The sequence below is a fragment of the Zosterops lateralis genome, assembly GCF_965231275.1.
Source record: "Zosterops lateralis genome assembly, chromosome: 3".
In the NCBI taxonomy this organism is placed as follows: Eukaryota; Metazoa; Chordata; class Aves; order Passeriformes; family Zosteropidae; genus Zosterops; species Zosterops lateralis.
In genome coordinates this window covers 84,975,609-84,992,530 of record NC_139764.1, presented here as the reverse complement: position 1 = coordinate 84,992,530, position 16,922 = coordinate 84,975,609, and the positions used below count along the sequence as shown (strand labels likewise).

The 16,922-nt window shown below is 39.1% G+C and overlaps 1 protein-coding gene and 1 long non-coding RNA gene across 2 annotated transcripts in view; one reads left to right on the top strand and one right to left on the bottom strand.

Moving 5' to 3' along the window:
- ADGRB3 (adhesion G protein-coupled receptor B3) overlaps nt 1-10,847 on the top strand; it is a 445,728-nt gene extending 434,881 nt beyond the window's left edge. Inside the window, exons 30-31 of the mRNA XM_083856501.1 lie at nt 8,202-8,306; nt 10,243-10,847. Coding sequence (XP_083712627.1) covers nt 8,202-8,306; nt 10,243-10,431 — 294 coding nt within the window. The 3' untranslated portion in view covers nt 10,432-10,847. The remainder of the gene's footprint in view (nt 1-8,201; nt 8,307-10,242) is intronic.
- The window catches only part of LOC310906872, a 71,165-nt gene continuing 61,329 nt past the window's right edge, over nt 7,087-16,922 (bottom strand). The window contains exon 3 of the long non-coding RNA XR_014589495.1: nt 7,087-7,180. This is a non-coding gene — a long non-coding RNA (uncharacterized lncRNA). The remainder of the gene's footprint in view (nt 7,181-16,922) is intronic.

The following is a 16,922-nucleotide window of genomic DNA, read 5'->3' as shown; positions in this document are numbered from 1 at the left end:
TTTACTGAATTATTCCTGAATATTAAAAGTATTTTCCTAAAAGTAAATGTGAAGTGTTCATTTTAGCAGATTTTAGCCTTCTGGCATAGTAGATGCAATAGGGTTGTCCAATTGGTACTGTACAGAACATGATGAACAATTCATTAAAACTACTTTGGTGCAACTTATTTGCAAAATATTCTGAGATCAAACTGTCATATTGCAATATTAACCATCATTATTTCAGTTTTTAAATTCTTTGCCTCTTCATTTTCATCTGGGTTTGGTTTTTTTATTTTATTTTATTCTATTCTTTTTTTCTGGCTATCTACTTACTGAAAAAGCGTGACACTTTTATAGGACAAGCTAAATCACAGCAGAAGTTTGCTTTGCTCAAGAGGTTTTCAATAATTTCTTTTATCTTTCTTCAATACTACTTTACTGAAATACAGCTTTCACATTCGAGTAGTGATTATGAATATGTCAAATTTTAAATGATGTAGTGCGGCAGGTGTCAAAGCTTACGGATCACATGCTATATAAAAATTAATTTCATGTAAGGTCATTTAGGTTGGATATGCATAATTTCCAACTTAGATCCTGTTGAGTGAGAAGGTCTAGTTATGTCCATTAATGACCTTTTTTTTCCTCAGTCAACATTATTAAATCTCTTAGAGATTTGTTTGAAGTGGTTTTTTCTCTGATTTCTACCAGAAGGAATACAGCAGTTAGTTTTCAAGGTGTTATTCATCATTTGAGGTTTTCACATAAGTTACCTATTCATGCATAGAAGTAGTTTGATATAATTCATTATGTGTGTCTCCAAAGAAGCTGAACAATTATATTTGTATGGAACCTACAGATCTTGGGTTAAAATTTGAAAGCCTGTGATCAGCACATATCAACCATAACATCAAAAACTCCTGTTTGCAATTACCCTAAATATGCTTTAGGATAAATGCATAGAAAGGAAGAAGAAAAACATGAAACAATAACAAAATTCTGATGAGCCAGCAACTCCAACATTAAATTCAGTCAAAAGTTTTGTAACTATAGTGATATAAAGAATTCTAAACTTCACTGGTTTTGTCAATGCCAAGTAGAAATATCACAATGAGAGCATTCTCTGTGACAGCAGATACTAAACCATTCCTCCTGTCACTCAAGAACATAATCCAACACCAAACAAACGCTAACAATGTGATACACACTCTGCTCTCAAGAAACAGAATTCCCATTGCATATTTTCTCCTGACTCACATGGTCTCACAGACTCACAAAATGAGTCATGTTTGAAGGGACCACAGTGCATCATGTGGTCCAACTTCCCTGCTCAAGCAGGGTCATCCTAGAGCACATGGCATAGGACTGTGTCCAGATTGTTCTTGAATAGCTCCAATGAGGGAGACTCCACAACCTCTCTGGGCAGTTTGTGCCAGTGCAAAATCACCTGCACATCAAAGAAATTCTTCCTCATATTCAGGTGGAACCTCCTGAGCATCAGTTTCTGCCCTTTACCCCTTGACCTTGGCACCACCAAGAAGAGCTTGGAAACCTCCTCAACTCCACCTTTTAGATACTGATAGACAGTGATAAGGTCCACTCTCAGTTGTCTGTTTCCAAGGGTGAACAGGCCAAATTCCCTCAATCTTCCCTCAAAAAACAGATGCTCCAATCCCTTAGTCGTCTTTGTTGCTCTCCACTGGACCTGCTCCAGGAGCTCCATATCTCACTTGTACAGAGGAGCCCAGAACTGGACCCAGCAGTCCAGATAGGACCTCACCAGGGCTGAGGAGAGGGGCAGGATCACCTGCCTCATCCAGCTGACCATGCTTTTCCTAATGCACCCCGGGACACCATTGGCCCTCTTGCCACAAGGGCACTGCTGGCTCATGGAGAGCTTGTTGTCCACTAGGACACCACCAGGATCTTCTCTGCAGAGCCGCTCTCCAGCAGGTCAGTGCCCAGCCTGTCCTGGTGCAGGGGATTATTCTTCCCCATGTGCAGGACCCTGGACTTTCCTCTGTTGAATTTCAGACAGTTCCATCTGCCCATCTCTCCAACCTCTCCTGGTCCTTCTGAAGGGCTGCACAGCCCTCTGGGGTATCAGCCACTCCTCCCAACTTTGTGTTGTTGTTTATTTGCATTTTTTTTCTTAACTTTTTTGCAATATTGTTGTTCCATGGCCTAGTATTTTTAGAATTACTATTAAAAATGCAGGAAAACATATTTTTTGTAAAAAGGAAAGGATGGGACCACTGGGAGTGAGTGCTGAGGAACTGAGAGCATCAGCAATACTGTGCCAGTTGCTACTGCGTTTTACAAGTATTGATGCAAACTAACCCCATCTCATGCTCCAGCTTTATCATTCTTCTGATTAAGTCTGTGGGCTTTCCTGTATCCTTACACATAGTATAGCTGTCTAAGGTAAAATAAAAAAGCCAAAAATGTTCAGATAGTGTAGTGTGGCCAAAATGCTGCTCTTTGGATACCCTGAAGCAGCTTGGCTGCATAATGGAATACAGTCTGGAGGTAAGATCGAGCCAAAGTGATCGAACATACTATTTAAATGTTTAACACTTTCTCTGCTTTGTCTGTGACCAGTGCCAACTGGCACTCTCTGAGACAATGCCCATCCACATATCTGAGGATATCAAATTATAGAATGACATGGATGTGGTTCTGAAAATAACAAGGGTTAAGTATGCAGCATGGACAAGGGTGGGACAAGGGTGATCTTTTCCTTTTAACACTCTCTCTGCAGTCTCTATACCCTCAACCTTTCACACATGTATCTCTGTATACATTCAAGACAAATACTCAGGCTATGTCTATCTTAATAAATTAGACATTTGAGGAAAAATTTCTTGGTACCAAAAATTCCAGCTTTTAAAAGGATTAAGTTTTAGAAAGACCTTCACTGTTTTAGTCTGGACCACCCTTATCTCTCCAAGAAGTTATTGAATGTCATTAAGGGACTCAGTTCAATCTGGGTTCCATTCACAATAGACGATTTGGTTTTAGACTTTTTAATTGGGAACATAACAGAATTTAATAGAATTTAGTGGTCATGGAGAACATTCCATGTTAGATGTTGCCAGAGAATAGTCTTGGACATGTTTGATTTATTACTGTATAGTCATGGTTTCATACTATTCTAGTGGCTTCCAACTGAACATTCACCTTAATATAAATAATTTATTAATAAATAAAAACAATAAAAATACAATAAAGAAAACATGAGAAAAGCCGTTTTTCTCCAAGAGCTACAGAAGAAACACAAAGCCAGCCGCTATGCAATGTGAACAGCTAGATTAAGACTACATAACATCACAAAATCCTCTCTCTCTCTCTGTTATCCTCAATAGATGCAGAAATGCAGATATAGTTTCAAGGGCCTTTGCAATGGATTATAAGTAGTGGAAGTCCTGCGTCTCTGTGGATTCTGTTACAGAAAATATGTCTCAGTCAAAAGAAAAGGAGAAAAGGATGACATCAAAACTGGCAAGCACTTACCATAGATCTCAAGTGAAACCTCTAACCCTCTGGTTAGAGAGGAGGGCCTCAAAACTGGCCACCTGTATCTTGTTTTCCCTTTTTAAATAGCTCACGATTAAATTCTTAAATTATCCCTTCATGTAGGGGAAAAAAAAATAAAGATAGTGTAACAAACAGGGCTTAGTCTATCAGCAGGAAGTATTTCTGCAACATAATATACTGTCCACAGTTAGATTTTGTAAAACACTGACTAATCTAGTTGAACTTTGAAGTTTGCCAAATGAACAGTCAACATAGAACAACTTTACAGCTCTTTTCTTGCTATTAATAAAGATAGGTTTGGACTCATTCACGCAGTCTGGTGTCCAAAACATTAGCAAAATTATTGGTCTGGACATTTTGGATCCTTGCTGCCACTGGCTGTGCTAACCCCAGCTAAGTGCCCTCCAACTCCTGTCATTTTTTCTCTAGAGCTGGACAGGTAGCTTTTTCATTAAGTCTCAGCACTAACTGTTAGCTGTCAGATCAAATAAAATTCATTCTAATTATGTTGAACAGAAATACAGATGCTGTTGAAATTCCCAGGAGGGCTTTGTAAAAGCTGTATGCTGGCAATTACAAAAATGTACAGGAGAGCTAAACAGTACTATTGGCATGAGTTTTAGGATTCAAGATCACAATTACCTTTAAATTCTATGAGAGAGTCTGACTTTTGCATTTCCCTAGTCACCCCACTCTCTCATTTCTATCAGCCATTCATTGGATCTATACTCTGCTAACAACATTTATGCCAAATAGTTCAGAAAATATTTTATTACCCTGATCCCAAGAATTCAAGTAATCTCTAGCTCTGAGGGAGAGCAAGGATACACGGGACAAGTGTGAATACTAGACTGTCTCTTTCCATTCCACAGATCAGTAGACGTTCACCAACAATAATGCTAAATTGATCACCGATTGCTGGAGCTGCATTCTTTCAGAACTTCATCTGCCATAACTATTTAGTATAATACTATTAGAACTCACAAAAGTTTAAAATCATTCTCTTACTAACCTGAAGACATCTCTTGAAGGCAGGGGTAAAAAAAATACATGCCTCCAGGGAAAAATTATTTCCTCTTCCCAAGTTTGGCAAGTGATGATACCTATAACATTTTGAAAAAACAGCATGTTTCCATTAGAGGGCTGGGAAGGCATTTCCCCGTCTGTTCTTTTAACTTAGCTGCTTTGTACATGATTTGAGAGAGAAAATTTTTAACTGTGACCATGTAAGAAATCTCCAAAGCAAATTAATTTACCTGGTAGTGGTGATGATGATGACAATGATATTGTTATTTATGAGATTGACCACAAATTGTAGAATCATTGCCTAGGTTGAAAGGGGCCTTAAAGATCATCTAGAGCCAAGTCCCAGCCACTGGCAGGAACACCTTCCACTAGACCAGGCTGAGCCTCATCCAACCTGGCCTTTAACGCTTTAACGGAATGGGGCATTCACAACTTCTTTAGCAACCTGTTCCAGTGTCTCATCACCTTCATCATGAAAGTTTTTTTTCCATATCTAATCTAAAACTACCCTTTTTCAGCTTAAAGCCATCACCACTTGTCCTTATCACTATATGTTCTTGTAAAAAGTCCTCCTCCAGCTTTCTTGCAGGCCCTCCTTAGATACTGCAAGGCTGCTATAAGATCTCCCCAAAGCCTTCTCATCTCCAGGCTGAACAGCCCCAGTTCTCCCAGTCAGAATTCATATGAGAGGTCCTCCAGCCCTCTGATCATCTTTGTCACTCTCCCCGACACTCACTCCAACAGGACTTGGACCTTATATTGGGAACTTCAAAGCTGAATACAGTAATGCAAGTGGGGTGTCATGAAATATTCACAAGTGTGTCTTGAGCTAGAGTTCAGCTAAAGCCTTATTATAAATAAAAAAGGGAGCTGGGTATGTTTGAAGTTCTGCCTGTTGTGCTGACAGCAATCCACACTCTGAATCCTTTCCTGTGAGTAGGTGAGCATCCGAGTAAGGTGTAGTCCCTTCAAAACACACATTCGATCTGACTTAAGAGTGCAGGTAGAAATGTAGAAGGGGTATTGATTCAGCTTGACCCCCTTTAGGGTGTGGGGCACAAGAGTTATGAAACCTTCAGGAGACACCACAAGATGTATGTCTGCAGCCTGGTGGCTGACTCTGGTGCTTCTGGCAGGGATGCAGCACCAATGAGAACTGCACAGCTGCACCTAAAGAAAGAAGCACAAGTTCAGTTTCCATCCTTTTCAGATCCTGATGCTACCACAGTCATCATAGTATTAGTGGTCAAGATTTCCAGCATTGTATTGTTAAAAATTAGTATTTCTAGGATTAATAAAGGGATGTTTTCCACACTGCCTATTTAATAGAGAAAACAGAATAACACACTACAAATATTTTGTAGGTTGTTTTCTCATAAAAGAGTTACCCAACAGAGCATATTTTCTAGAAAGGAGAAAATATGGTGCTTTCTAACCAGAAATTTAAAACAAGTTTAGAAATTGAGAGATAAAGTTGGAAATTTAAGTTACTGCACCTTCAGTTCAGATTGTTCTTTCTAAGCAATAGGGAGGGAGTGGGTGTCAGTGGGTAGGAATTATGGAATGGAAGCCAGGAAAACACAAAGTAACCAAAAGATCCATGGGTACATGTTCATACCAGTCATGCTGCTATTAAGAATAAAATGTAAAGTTTTTTTTCTGGCAGACTTCCCGGTGCAAGTATTTTATTTCTCCTCCCACCTGCTTCTCCTCAAGAATAATGTAATGAACTGAGTAAGACATTTGCATTATTCATATTTGCTATTTAATGACATCTTGGGTACACGATTAAGGAAAAGATATCAGAAAGTATCATTCTCTATATTCCCAGCTTTCTACTAAAAAGCCTTCAAATGGAGATACTTGTTTCACAGCCTTATGTTATTTCCTGCTTTTTAGAGCTAGTGTTCTAACCCAACAAAACTGTTTTATTCCCATGACCATGTCTCCTTATTTCAACCAATAATAATCTTTGAGGTAGAACCTTTTTTTTTAAATTTTATATATATGAAAATTGCTATATACTTCTGTCTACCATAGCAGCAAAATCTTAAAAGAATCCCTAGGAAGTCACTTAAGTGAAACTCCCCTCATAAATTTAGATAGCTATGTCTACTTAAATTACCTTTTGCAGGGAGTTTATTACCAAATACTGCAAAAGGTTTTCCCTTATTCACCCCACAACTCAAGTTAATAGGCCTTTAATTGCTGATGTCTCATGTCTCTTTTGTCAGACATAGAGCCAAATTCTGTTTCTCAGAAGTGAACAAATTCTCAAGGTACCCTGTGGCTGTATTAAGGCTAATATGAGTATTATAGCATAGCAGTAGAAATGCCTGGCCAAAAGAGCAGCCATGTTTCATGAAATCTCTAAAGACATAATGGAAATGCAAGATAAAGTTGGCATTGATGAAGGAATAAGAGTCAGCTATTGCCACTCCATTTTAAAAGGTACTAACCTAGGCTTGGCAGGGGTGTTACTTGATGGAAAGGGTCACACTCAGGCACCACATACCTAAGTTTGCAGGGTTTCGCTCACAGCTCCAGGAAAAATCAGGCTTGACACAAAACCAGGACTTGCACAAAGGCCTGTGTCCTGCACCTCATCTGTCAGCATTCCTGGCTGCTGCCCTGGCTGTAATTAAAGTTCAAGCAGTTAGAAAGCTTAGGAAAAGCAAAGCCAAGCCCATCCACTGTTGGACTGAGATGAAGCATCCTCAGACCCTCCCATTCCTAGACCATCCAGACCACAGAACCATGAGAGTGGTCAAGCAGTAAGCAGCCTTGAGCTTGGCTCCAGAGGCTGCTCTGAATCCATAACTGAGCATGAATTCCTTTGGAAACAGCTCTGATGGGGATAGTTTACAATCTAGGCTTGAAAACAGGCTTCACTCTCCAAGTAGCTGCCCAAGCAGGTACATGGGTGAGGCCTGTGCACTGAGGTGTGAGAACTGTGGAGGGTCTTTGGGGTCTCCCTCTCTTCCACAGGAGTGCCATATAATTAGTTTTTTTGGAAAAGTGCTCTCAGCATGGGCTAGAGGGAGGGTGGTTTCCAATTTCTTTGTCTATGAAATAAGAATGCAAGTAAAATTGGAAAAATGTGCCTACTTTTCTTGATATGAATGCAATTTCAACTGCATTTTATGATTATTTGAATGACAAGAAGATGTCTCATTAAAAAGACATAACATTTGGGGATTTTCCATTTGAGCCAAGATTTCAGAGTTCAGTGTTCTCATAAAAGTTACTCCAACAGGGACCATTAAAAAGTGCTGTTGCTTTCCTATAGAAATTAAAATGTAAGCATCCGTGCTGAAAACAGAAGTTCTAGAAATATTCTTGATACACAAGAGAAATATTCTTCTGAGAAATTGCCATTACTTTCAGGATACTTCCAAGCTAGCATAAAAACACTGGCCCCTAATTTCAGCAACTCAATAAACATAGGGTTAAAAACAGTCTTGGACGCAGGAAGAACATTAAATGCAGTGGCAAGAAGGGCCAGGGCAATTCACTTCCATTGTTCAAATCTATAGGGAAAAGATGGCCCTGCCAAATTCAATTTACTTTATTATGTTGGAAAAAGTAATGCTTCTCTTAAAAAAAACCAAAACAGATTCAATTATAAATATAAGCAAGTATATTCCATTTTGCAGAAGGTCATGCATACAAGAAAGAGGCATATGGAATTGTTTCAAGAGTTAAATCAGAAATTTCAGACTCTGGACAGATTTCGGGATGTCCCAAAATCAGGCAGTATGGTAAGTGTCCTTCTGTTATATTTAAAACACGGTGAATCCTAAACAACAACAATGAAACAATGAAACCTTTTGACTTCAGTACATTTCCGAAGAAGACTTCACCTTTAGGTACTTCAGAAATGAGAACCAAAGCTATTTTCAGTAACCCAAGCTATGATGAGACTCATTACATTCTACAATTAGACCATAACTAACTCACTAACATCATTATAGATTACAAGTAATTGTACTGAGGGGAATACATTTCAAATCTGTATGTGCCTACTGTGTCTAAGCACCTTTATACAGAGAAAGCAGCTCACCAATACCATTTGACCAATAAGTCTTTTCCTCTAGTTCTGCAAGGAGATAATAAATTAGATACTACAAACAAGTCCAGATAGATTTACCTATACATGCAATTGTCCAGAAAGCACACAGGATCTCTGTAATGCCATATCTTTTCCATAATAGGTTTATAAATATTTACCATGGGAAAAGCAAAAATTAAATCATCCTCAGTTGAGGCTGCTATCATCATAATTCAAATTTATACACACACACTCACACACATGCATAACACCCTGACTACATCTGATAATGAGAGCAAGGAAATGGTTGATTCTGCCTAATTAAAACAGCTAATTTAGTCTGACATATTTTTATCAGTAATATTTTGATTAGTAATAATTTTTATATAATTTTATAATGTGAAAAGTGTATATTAAATGGAACTGAGCTAGAATCCTTGTATTCTATAACTTTTTCAGAAGAGCTGCTCTCAGACATGAAGAAGAGGTATTAAGCAGATGTGAGGCCAATGGATTTACATCATTTACATCATCTTAATCCAGCAGAAATTTAGCCCTGATTCTTTGATGAACCTTTATTTGTGATATGTGTTATTTTCTATCACTCACTCCTCCTTTTGAGATCAGCTGACATGTAAAGTTTTCATTTGTCTCCCTACTTGAGATTTGCTATTCACATAAAGCTTGAATTAATTCAAAATCTCAAAGGGAATCTCAGTGGAAGAATTGCGTTTACTCCATTTCACGTTGGTGCTGTGCTTTTAAAAGGTCTGCTCATAAAAGCTGCCTAGTGGAATGGTCTGTTTGTGAGACAGTCAGAGAGTGATCCAGATACCTAAATATAGGCATCTCAGGCTATTTATACAGAGGTCTTTGTTTATAGCACAGTAAAGGCAGCGATGATACAGGACTCGAAGGAGATCTGCACCTCTCGTGAAAGATAGTTGGAGATCAAGCAGAAAGTCCAAAGGCATCTTAGATGGTGCAAAAATATTGCATTTTAGCAGCTAAATCCCACCCATCATGTTACAGCAGACATCTCTAATTAAATTGGTTCACAAAGTATTTTACCTTATAAAACCTAGAATCAAAAAAGAAAATAAATTCACCCAGTAAAATGATAACCACCTTTCAGTTTGTTAATCCTAATATACATGAGCTCATCAGCCTGTCACGGAAGGTGGCTCTCACAGTATTTTCAAGGTTTCTGTCATTCTGCCATGCACCTGCCACAATTTAAAATCCAGCTGGCAGTCTCTTTTTCAAACCTCTTCATATTTCAGGCAACAGACTCTTCTCAGTTACCTTCCTTTCTCTTCTCCCTCTTTTTTGCACTCTTCTCCCACTTTTCTCCCACTCTTAGAAGGATGTCTATTGGTACTGGATCTCTCAGCCCATTCCTCACACATTGGTTCTTGTGAAAGAAAGGGCTTAGCTGGCAGCTCAGGTGAGGAGCCTGCCAAAGTGTTGATTGTTCACAGAGAAAAAGTCGCAGCGGTGCCGAGCACTCGCCAGCCTGACTCCCTGCAAAGCCATTTCCCCTCTCCAGCTTCTGTGTCTCATGAGAGCACGTCAGCAATCAGCCTTATAAATGGAAACTGCATTATTTCATCCTTGATTTTAATTCTTCTTTCTTTGGTCTTCAGGAGAACTCAGGACCGAGCAAGGCTCCATGGGACAGTTTCAAAACCACAGGTGACTACCAACACTATACAACGATAAATGTATTAGACACAGAGGCAAAAGATGCTTTAGAACTCAGACCAGCAGAATGGGAGAAGTGTCTGAACTTGCCTTTAGATGTGCAAGAAGGTGACTTTCAAACAGAAGTTTAACAAAAACGAACTGAACAAAAGAGAAACAAAGTAAAAATAATTCATTGCACTGACAATAAAAAGACTTTGGGAATCCTGACAATCCCGACACTCCTGTCTGAACATTGCAACTCCTTTATGTCAGGCTCTTCCTGTGCCAAATGTCAGTGGTTTTTTTCGTACAGTATATTCCCACTAGTGCAGCTAGTGGAGAACCAGGTGTACAATTCTTACCATCGTGTGTTGTAAGTACCCGTGGAATGGATTTGTAAGGTAATCTTTATAGATAAACCTCAAGCAACGATTCATGTTGTAACAGCTTCATTTGGTTTAGTTTTCAAAAAACTTCACCATGAAGCACAATGTATATATTTATGCAGTTTTTAAAGTTTATAACAGTCTGTTTGGCCATTACTACACTTTTTACTTTATAATATAAAAGCAAAGTTTTTGTCATTAAATGAATGTCTGTTGAGCTACATTCTTCATTGCTTTAAATGCAATAAAGTAATAATCTCACTTTTATATGAATAATATATTTCACATCTTTATTATTGCAGTTTTCTCTGGAAAGCTCAGAATAGCTTTCTCTGCTGCAGCTGTGTATAAAATATTTAAAATGTTGTATGGTGTAAATAAACCTTTGTCTACATATCAGTTTCCTAGTGCATTTTATTCCATATTGTTTCTCTCAAATTTGAATATTTATAAAATTTTCTATAAAACACAAATATTGAATATGTATTTGCAGTTTTGCATGCTGTATGTAGCTTCTGAAAAAAGTTCCTAAATCATATTAGTAGGCTTGTAGCCATTCTGCATTTTCTTAGGGTTTTTTTCCCAACAATGTACCATATAAATTGGACTGGTCAGAATACTATTACAAATTTTTCTGTTATGTAAGAATTTTTGTCTAGTGATAGAAAGACAAGTAATGGAAAATAATTTAAGTTTCAATGCACAGCACACAAAGAAAACACTGACTTAGAAACGTTATGTCTTGTGCATGGTCTTCTTGCTATATAACAAAAACTAATCTCAAGATAAAAAGTTTCTAAGTATTTTAGATTAAAAAAAAACCAAACCAAAACAAAACAATGAACCAAACCCCCCAAAAAATTAGTCAGTTTCATCACAAATCACAAACAGAGTATGATTATTCTTTGTATTGAAAATACAGTTAAACAATTAGGAAAAGGAAGATTAAATCTCCTTTTCTATGCATAGAATCAAAACCAGATCTTCAAAAATCTCATCTACAGCATAGCTGTGGGGGACATAGATGGAAGGATATCTCAAATCTTCAGATGTCATAGTTCTAGAAAAAAAGTTCCAAAACCTATTTTGGTTCCTGCTGTACAAAAGGGAAAATGCTGCAGCCTACTAGCTGGAGAGATTTTAGAGAGGAAGAAAACCTGACCACCAATCTGCTTAGGAAGAAAAAGACAAGAATAGAGGTTTGTGAGTGAGAATTTTACCCAGAGAATTGGAAGAGGAAGACCAGCATCCATCTGTTAAGAGAAAAGTACTTAGGATCAACCTTAGGACCAATCTTCAGAAAGTGTTTCAGTTTGACAATCTTTTTTCCAGGCCATAAGGTATTTAAGTAACAAAAAGGAGCCTGACTTTGCCTGCTTAGAGTGAGCTCCTCATGCTGAGTGAAGACTTCTCTATTCCAATGCCTCAGGGTCTAAATCTTTAAACGAGTAAGAAATAGCTAGTCACCAGCCTGGTACCAGGTCTAGTAACTGGCTTGTGTGCCTAGAGGTTTGAGGATGTAGTACCATCACCCTCAGTAAGTTTGCAGACAACACTAAATTGAGCAGGAGCATTGACCTGCTGGAGGGCAGGATGGCTCTGCTGAGGGATCTGGACAGGCTGGATCATTGGCAGAGGCCAATGGCGTGAGGTTCAACAAGGCCAGGTCCTGCACTTGTGTCACAACAATGCCCTGGAGTGATACAGGTTGGGGGTGGAGTGACTGGAAAACTGCCCAGCAGAAAGGGACTTGAGGGTGCAGCTGAACATGAGCCAGAGTGTGCCCAGGTGTGCCCAACAGCATCCTGGCCTGACTCAGCAATAGTGTGACCAGCAGCAGTGGTGGTCATTCTCCCTCTGTACTCAGCACTGGGGAGCCCGCACCTTGAGTGCTGTGTCCAGTTCTGGGCCTCTCAGTTTAGGAAGGATGTTGAGGTGCTAGATCATGTCCAGAGAAGGGCAACAAGGCTGGTGAAGGGTCTAAAGAGTAAGTCCTGTGAGGAGCATCTGACAGACCTGGGGTTGTTTAGCCTGGAGAAAATGACGCCTGGGAGAGACCTTATCCCCATCTACAACTCCCTGAAAGGAGGCTGCAGCCAGGTGGGGGTTGGTGTCTTCTCCCAGGCCACCAGTGACAGGACAAAGAAGTGGCCTGCCTTGAATCAGCAGAGGTTTAGATTGGACATCAAAAAGAATTTCTTCACAGAAACGGTGGTTAAACATTGGACTGCCCATGGATGCAGTGGAGTCTCTATCTCTGGAGGTGTTCAAGGAACGACTAGACATGTCACATAGTGCTGTGGTTTAGTTGACAAGGTGGTGTTCAGTCAAGGTTGGACTTGATCTTGGAGGTCTTTTCCAACCTAAATGTCTCTATGACTCTATCATTCTATACTGTGATACATCAATCAAACAGAACTGGCTGTTTTTCAAGAGGCTGATGCAGAAGGAGGCAGATGGCAAGGCTGGCTATGCAGCCTCCTAACTTTTCAGATCAGATAGTGCACCAAAACCCTCTCACTACGTACAAGAGAAACTGCACATTTTTTAAGGATTTCATTCCATATGGTAAGAAGTCTTAGAGCATGTTTTATGAAATTTCTGATTTTTGAGCCCAAATGAGGAAGCTTAGACCCCTGAATCCAAATATAAGCCTTAGCATTGTCCTTGACTGATCTAAACATAATACAAATCTTGAACACCTTGGTATTTCAATAACTGTAATGCAGAAATTATTTGTATAAGCTTAAAATCACCTGACTCCTGTTCTATGGTAGTCTGGTTACAACTGCAGAAAGCTTAGGGTAGGCTGCAAACTTACCCAGGAAACATGATTAATCAGTTTACACTCAATACACTGCTGACCCAGTTGTGCTGTTATTAATAACCCAGTGGATTCAGGTTTAGCATTAGCCTGGGTGTTTATGTATCACACGGCAGTCACAGATGTGCTTTCAGTGTATGAGCAACAACATTCAGAGCCTCTTCATTTAGAGTTTGTGCTGCTCTGAGCAGAAAATGCTAGGCATTTTTATTTTCTTACGTATTTCATATTTAAAAATTAAAAGCATGCTGAAACCCAGTATATTTGCCTACTGATTTGACTGCTTCCTATTAAAACAGAGTTTGTTTCCCATAAGCAAGATACCATTCATACTTGCAGTTTCTGCTGAATGTCTCTGAAATTATGCACTTCAGACTGAGCACAGCAGGAGAGTACAAACTTTTATACACTGGCTTAAATGTTGATAAAGCACTGAGCAGATGTTTGGCATTATATTATATACAAATAAAGTCAGAACTCCCTAAATCATACAAGACAGACATGACGGGGGCCTTGCATCTGCCTGCCAGCTAGTGCCACTCTGCATGGCCTGGTTACCTCAGCTGGGGTCCAGCTGCGGCTACAGAAAGGTTCAGGTGTTTGAGGGTGGTTCAGGTGTTTGAGGGCTCAGCCAATGTGGCTGTCAATAGCGCTAGAGGAGACTGAGGCAGCTGAGTTCAGCCCGGATTTTACCCAAAAGCAACTCAAAATACGTATTCCCTCAATATATATACAAGAGGCAAAAATCTTTTTTATTAAAGGCTTCCTTTTCTCAACTGTTTAAATACACATTAGCAGTTGTATAAAACCATATGCAGTTCCTCTGCTCCTTCTTACATGCATATTCAGGGAAAGATTTTTATTTTTTTTTCTGGCAAGTTAATGCTAAACAAAATATGGCCTGGACTTTTCAGTGTAGGGAAGTGCATACAGGAAATCTAGCTGAGCAGCCAGAGATCACACAGACAATAGTTCAAAATGTCCAGGGTTTCAAATCCAAGGCTGTGTAAAGGGGTTTTTTTGCTGCTACCAAAATTATTTGCTACATGGGCCTTTGCTAAAATGATGTTATTTAACCCAGAAATTTGGAGGTAAACTATGAATTAGTCACTATTAAACTTCAGCTCATACTCTAGGGTATCTCTTGGACATAAGAAGGAAGGAGAATGTAAGTGATGCTACAAGGGATGAGAGGTAGGATAGCAGTGCTGCCATTCTCGTGCACCTTTGGAGTACCAGTGGTTTAATGTTGGCATTTATGTAATGCTAATGACTGTTTATGATGAAGATTTGGGACAAAAGACAAAAAGAGCTAGAGGTCATCTCCATTTAATTAACTATTGAATCTGAGTTCTTCTCAATCAATGTATAAGTGCTCTTGGAAGTGTTGTCCTGACACTCCTCCTTTGAAATTGTCATTTGTTTCCATGATGATGACATAAATAATCTAATATTGTTTTATACAGGATTAAACTGGGATAATCTCTTTTTAAAAACAAAAACAAAACAAAAACAAAAACAAACAAAAACAAAAGAAAAAAAAACCCACTTTAAAAAAAGGCAAAAAACATTTAAGCCCCAAGCAGCATCAGGAGAAATGCTCTCTAATGCTTTGGCTTGTATCCTTGTCTCTGTTTCCCATAGTTGTTAGACCAAGTTTAACAAAAGGCCTGCCTCCCACTTGGAAGCAGGCATCAATCAGAGCATCAGGAGTATGCTTTCCGTTAGGTTATTTGAGGGGATGTGGAAATCTCTGTTGGCAATCAGCAGATGGAGACATGTAGTGATAGCAGACTCAGTTCCTCAGGCATTAGCCTGAGGCCGTGCTGCATCCATGGATAAGGCACCAGAAGCAGTTTGTCTGAACAAACTTTATTTCTCTCTCAAAAAAAAAGTGTCAGAGGGCTCACTTGTGCAATCACACTCCTTCTCATGTGCTGAGGGAGGAATCCAGAGAGGTACCCAGCTAAATATGTGCTTGGGGAGCTGTGATTCATTTCCAGCCAGGTCTCAAACAGTGCAATGCTGTCATCTTTTCTACATAAATTTTTAGAAACAACTTTCTTTGCAAGGAAAGCAGAAGTGGCCTCACTAAGAGAAATTCAATTACTGATAAGATAGGCATGACTACCAACCCTAGCACTACCACTGAAGTGTTCTGTCCATTAATTACAATTGTAAAATAAAGTAAGAGCCATTTATCTGTTTTTGGCAAAATTGCCTCTTAAGCTGCATTGGACCATCCTCTGGCACTGAGTTACTCCAATTAGCTATGCTACAGTACTGATCCTCTTGTTTGTTCTTCACTGGTGTCATTTTATACCTCATTACTTCTTATGAGGAACAGTTAATAACTTCAACCAATCCAACTTCCTCCCTCGACTATACAAGTTACAGCTCTTGGCCCCACAGTGACCTCTTTTTTCAGCATTACAAACCCATGCTCAGTTAGTTCCCATGTAGAAGCCCTTCCCTGATTACAGCTATCCTTGTATACTTTATAGCTTTTTCAAGTCTGCTAAAGTTCTTAAATGAGTTCAGTAAATCCATAACTCATTAGAGTATTCTCTTTGTTTCATGCAGAAAAAGGAAAAACTCTATGAGGAAGCTTGTAAAATTCCTTTTTATTCAGTAGAAGAAAACAAAAACTTGGACTTTCACTTTTTTTATCTATCCATTTAATGGAAAAGGCATCACCATCTCTTTGAGTGAGAAATGGGCACCAGCAGCTTTCTCTTAAATAATTCTCTTGATGAGTACACTGAAATATTTTTTTTCTGCTGCTCCTTCTCCCTGGCAATGTGAAGGCCAACTTTCTTTCTTAAGTTGCACTGTTGCAGCAAGACTGACAGAAAGATCTCTACAGCCCACTGACTAGGTTTTACAGTCTGAAAGTGAGCAAGGACTATGTGAATCCTTTCAGATGGAGTAGTAGCTGTTTCCCACACCTTGGAAGTCTGCTGAATTCTGAGCTTTTATTTCAATTTTGGTAAACCCCCTTCCTCTAGCTGTGTGTTCAGACTGATGCCCATCACTTCCTGACTATGTTTCTTGAAAACATCAAATGGGCATCTAAGACAGGGAAGAGCTTGGGATCTGCTGCTCATGTCTGCTCATCCCTGTGACTAAGAGTTAAGGTTTTCAATAGAGGTGGGGTTTAGAGAAACGGCTCTAGTCTCAGTGTTTGTTCTTGTTGATTATTTTGGGCAGCTATTGGGAAGCCCAGCTGGAGTCGTTTACTTTGCATGCACTGTATAAGCAGATAATGTGCCTTGTTTAACATATGGAGGTAAGCATAGGAACAGGCACCTAAACCTTACATAGTGCAGTGCCGACCATCAAAAAATCCAAGTCTTTTTGTGGATCAAATACTTAAGAATTGAAATACTTTAAAAATCTGGTTCTCAGAATCCAGTTTTAATAACAGAAA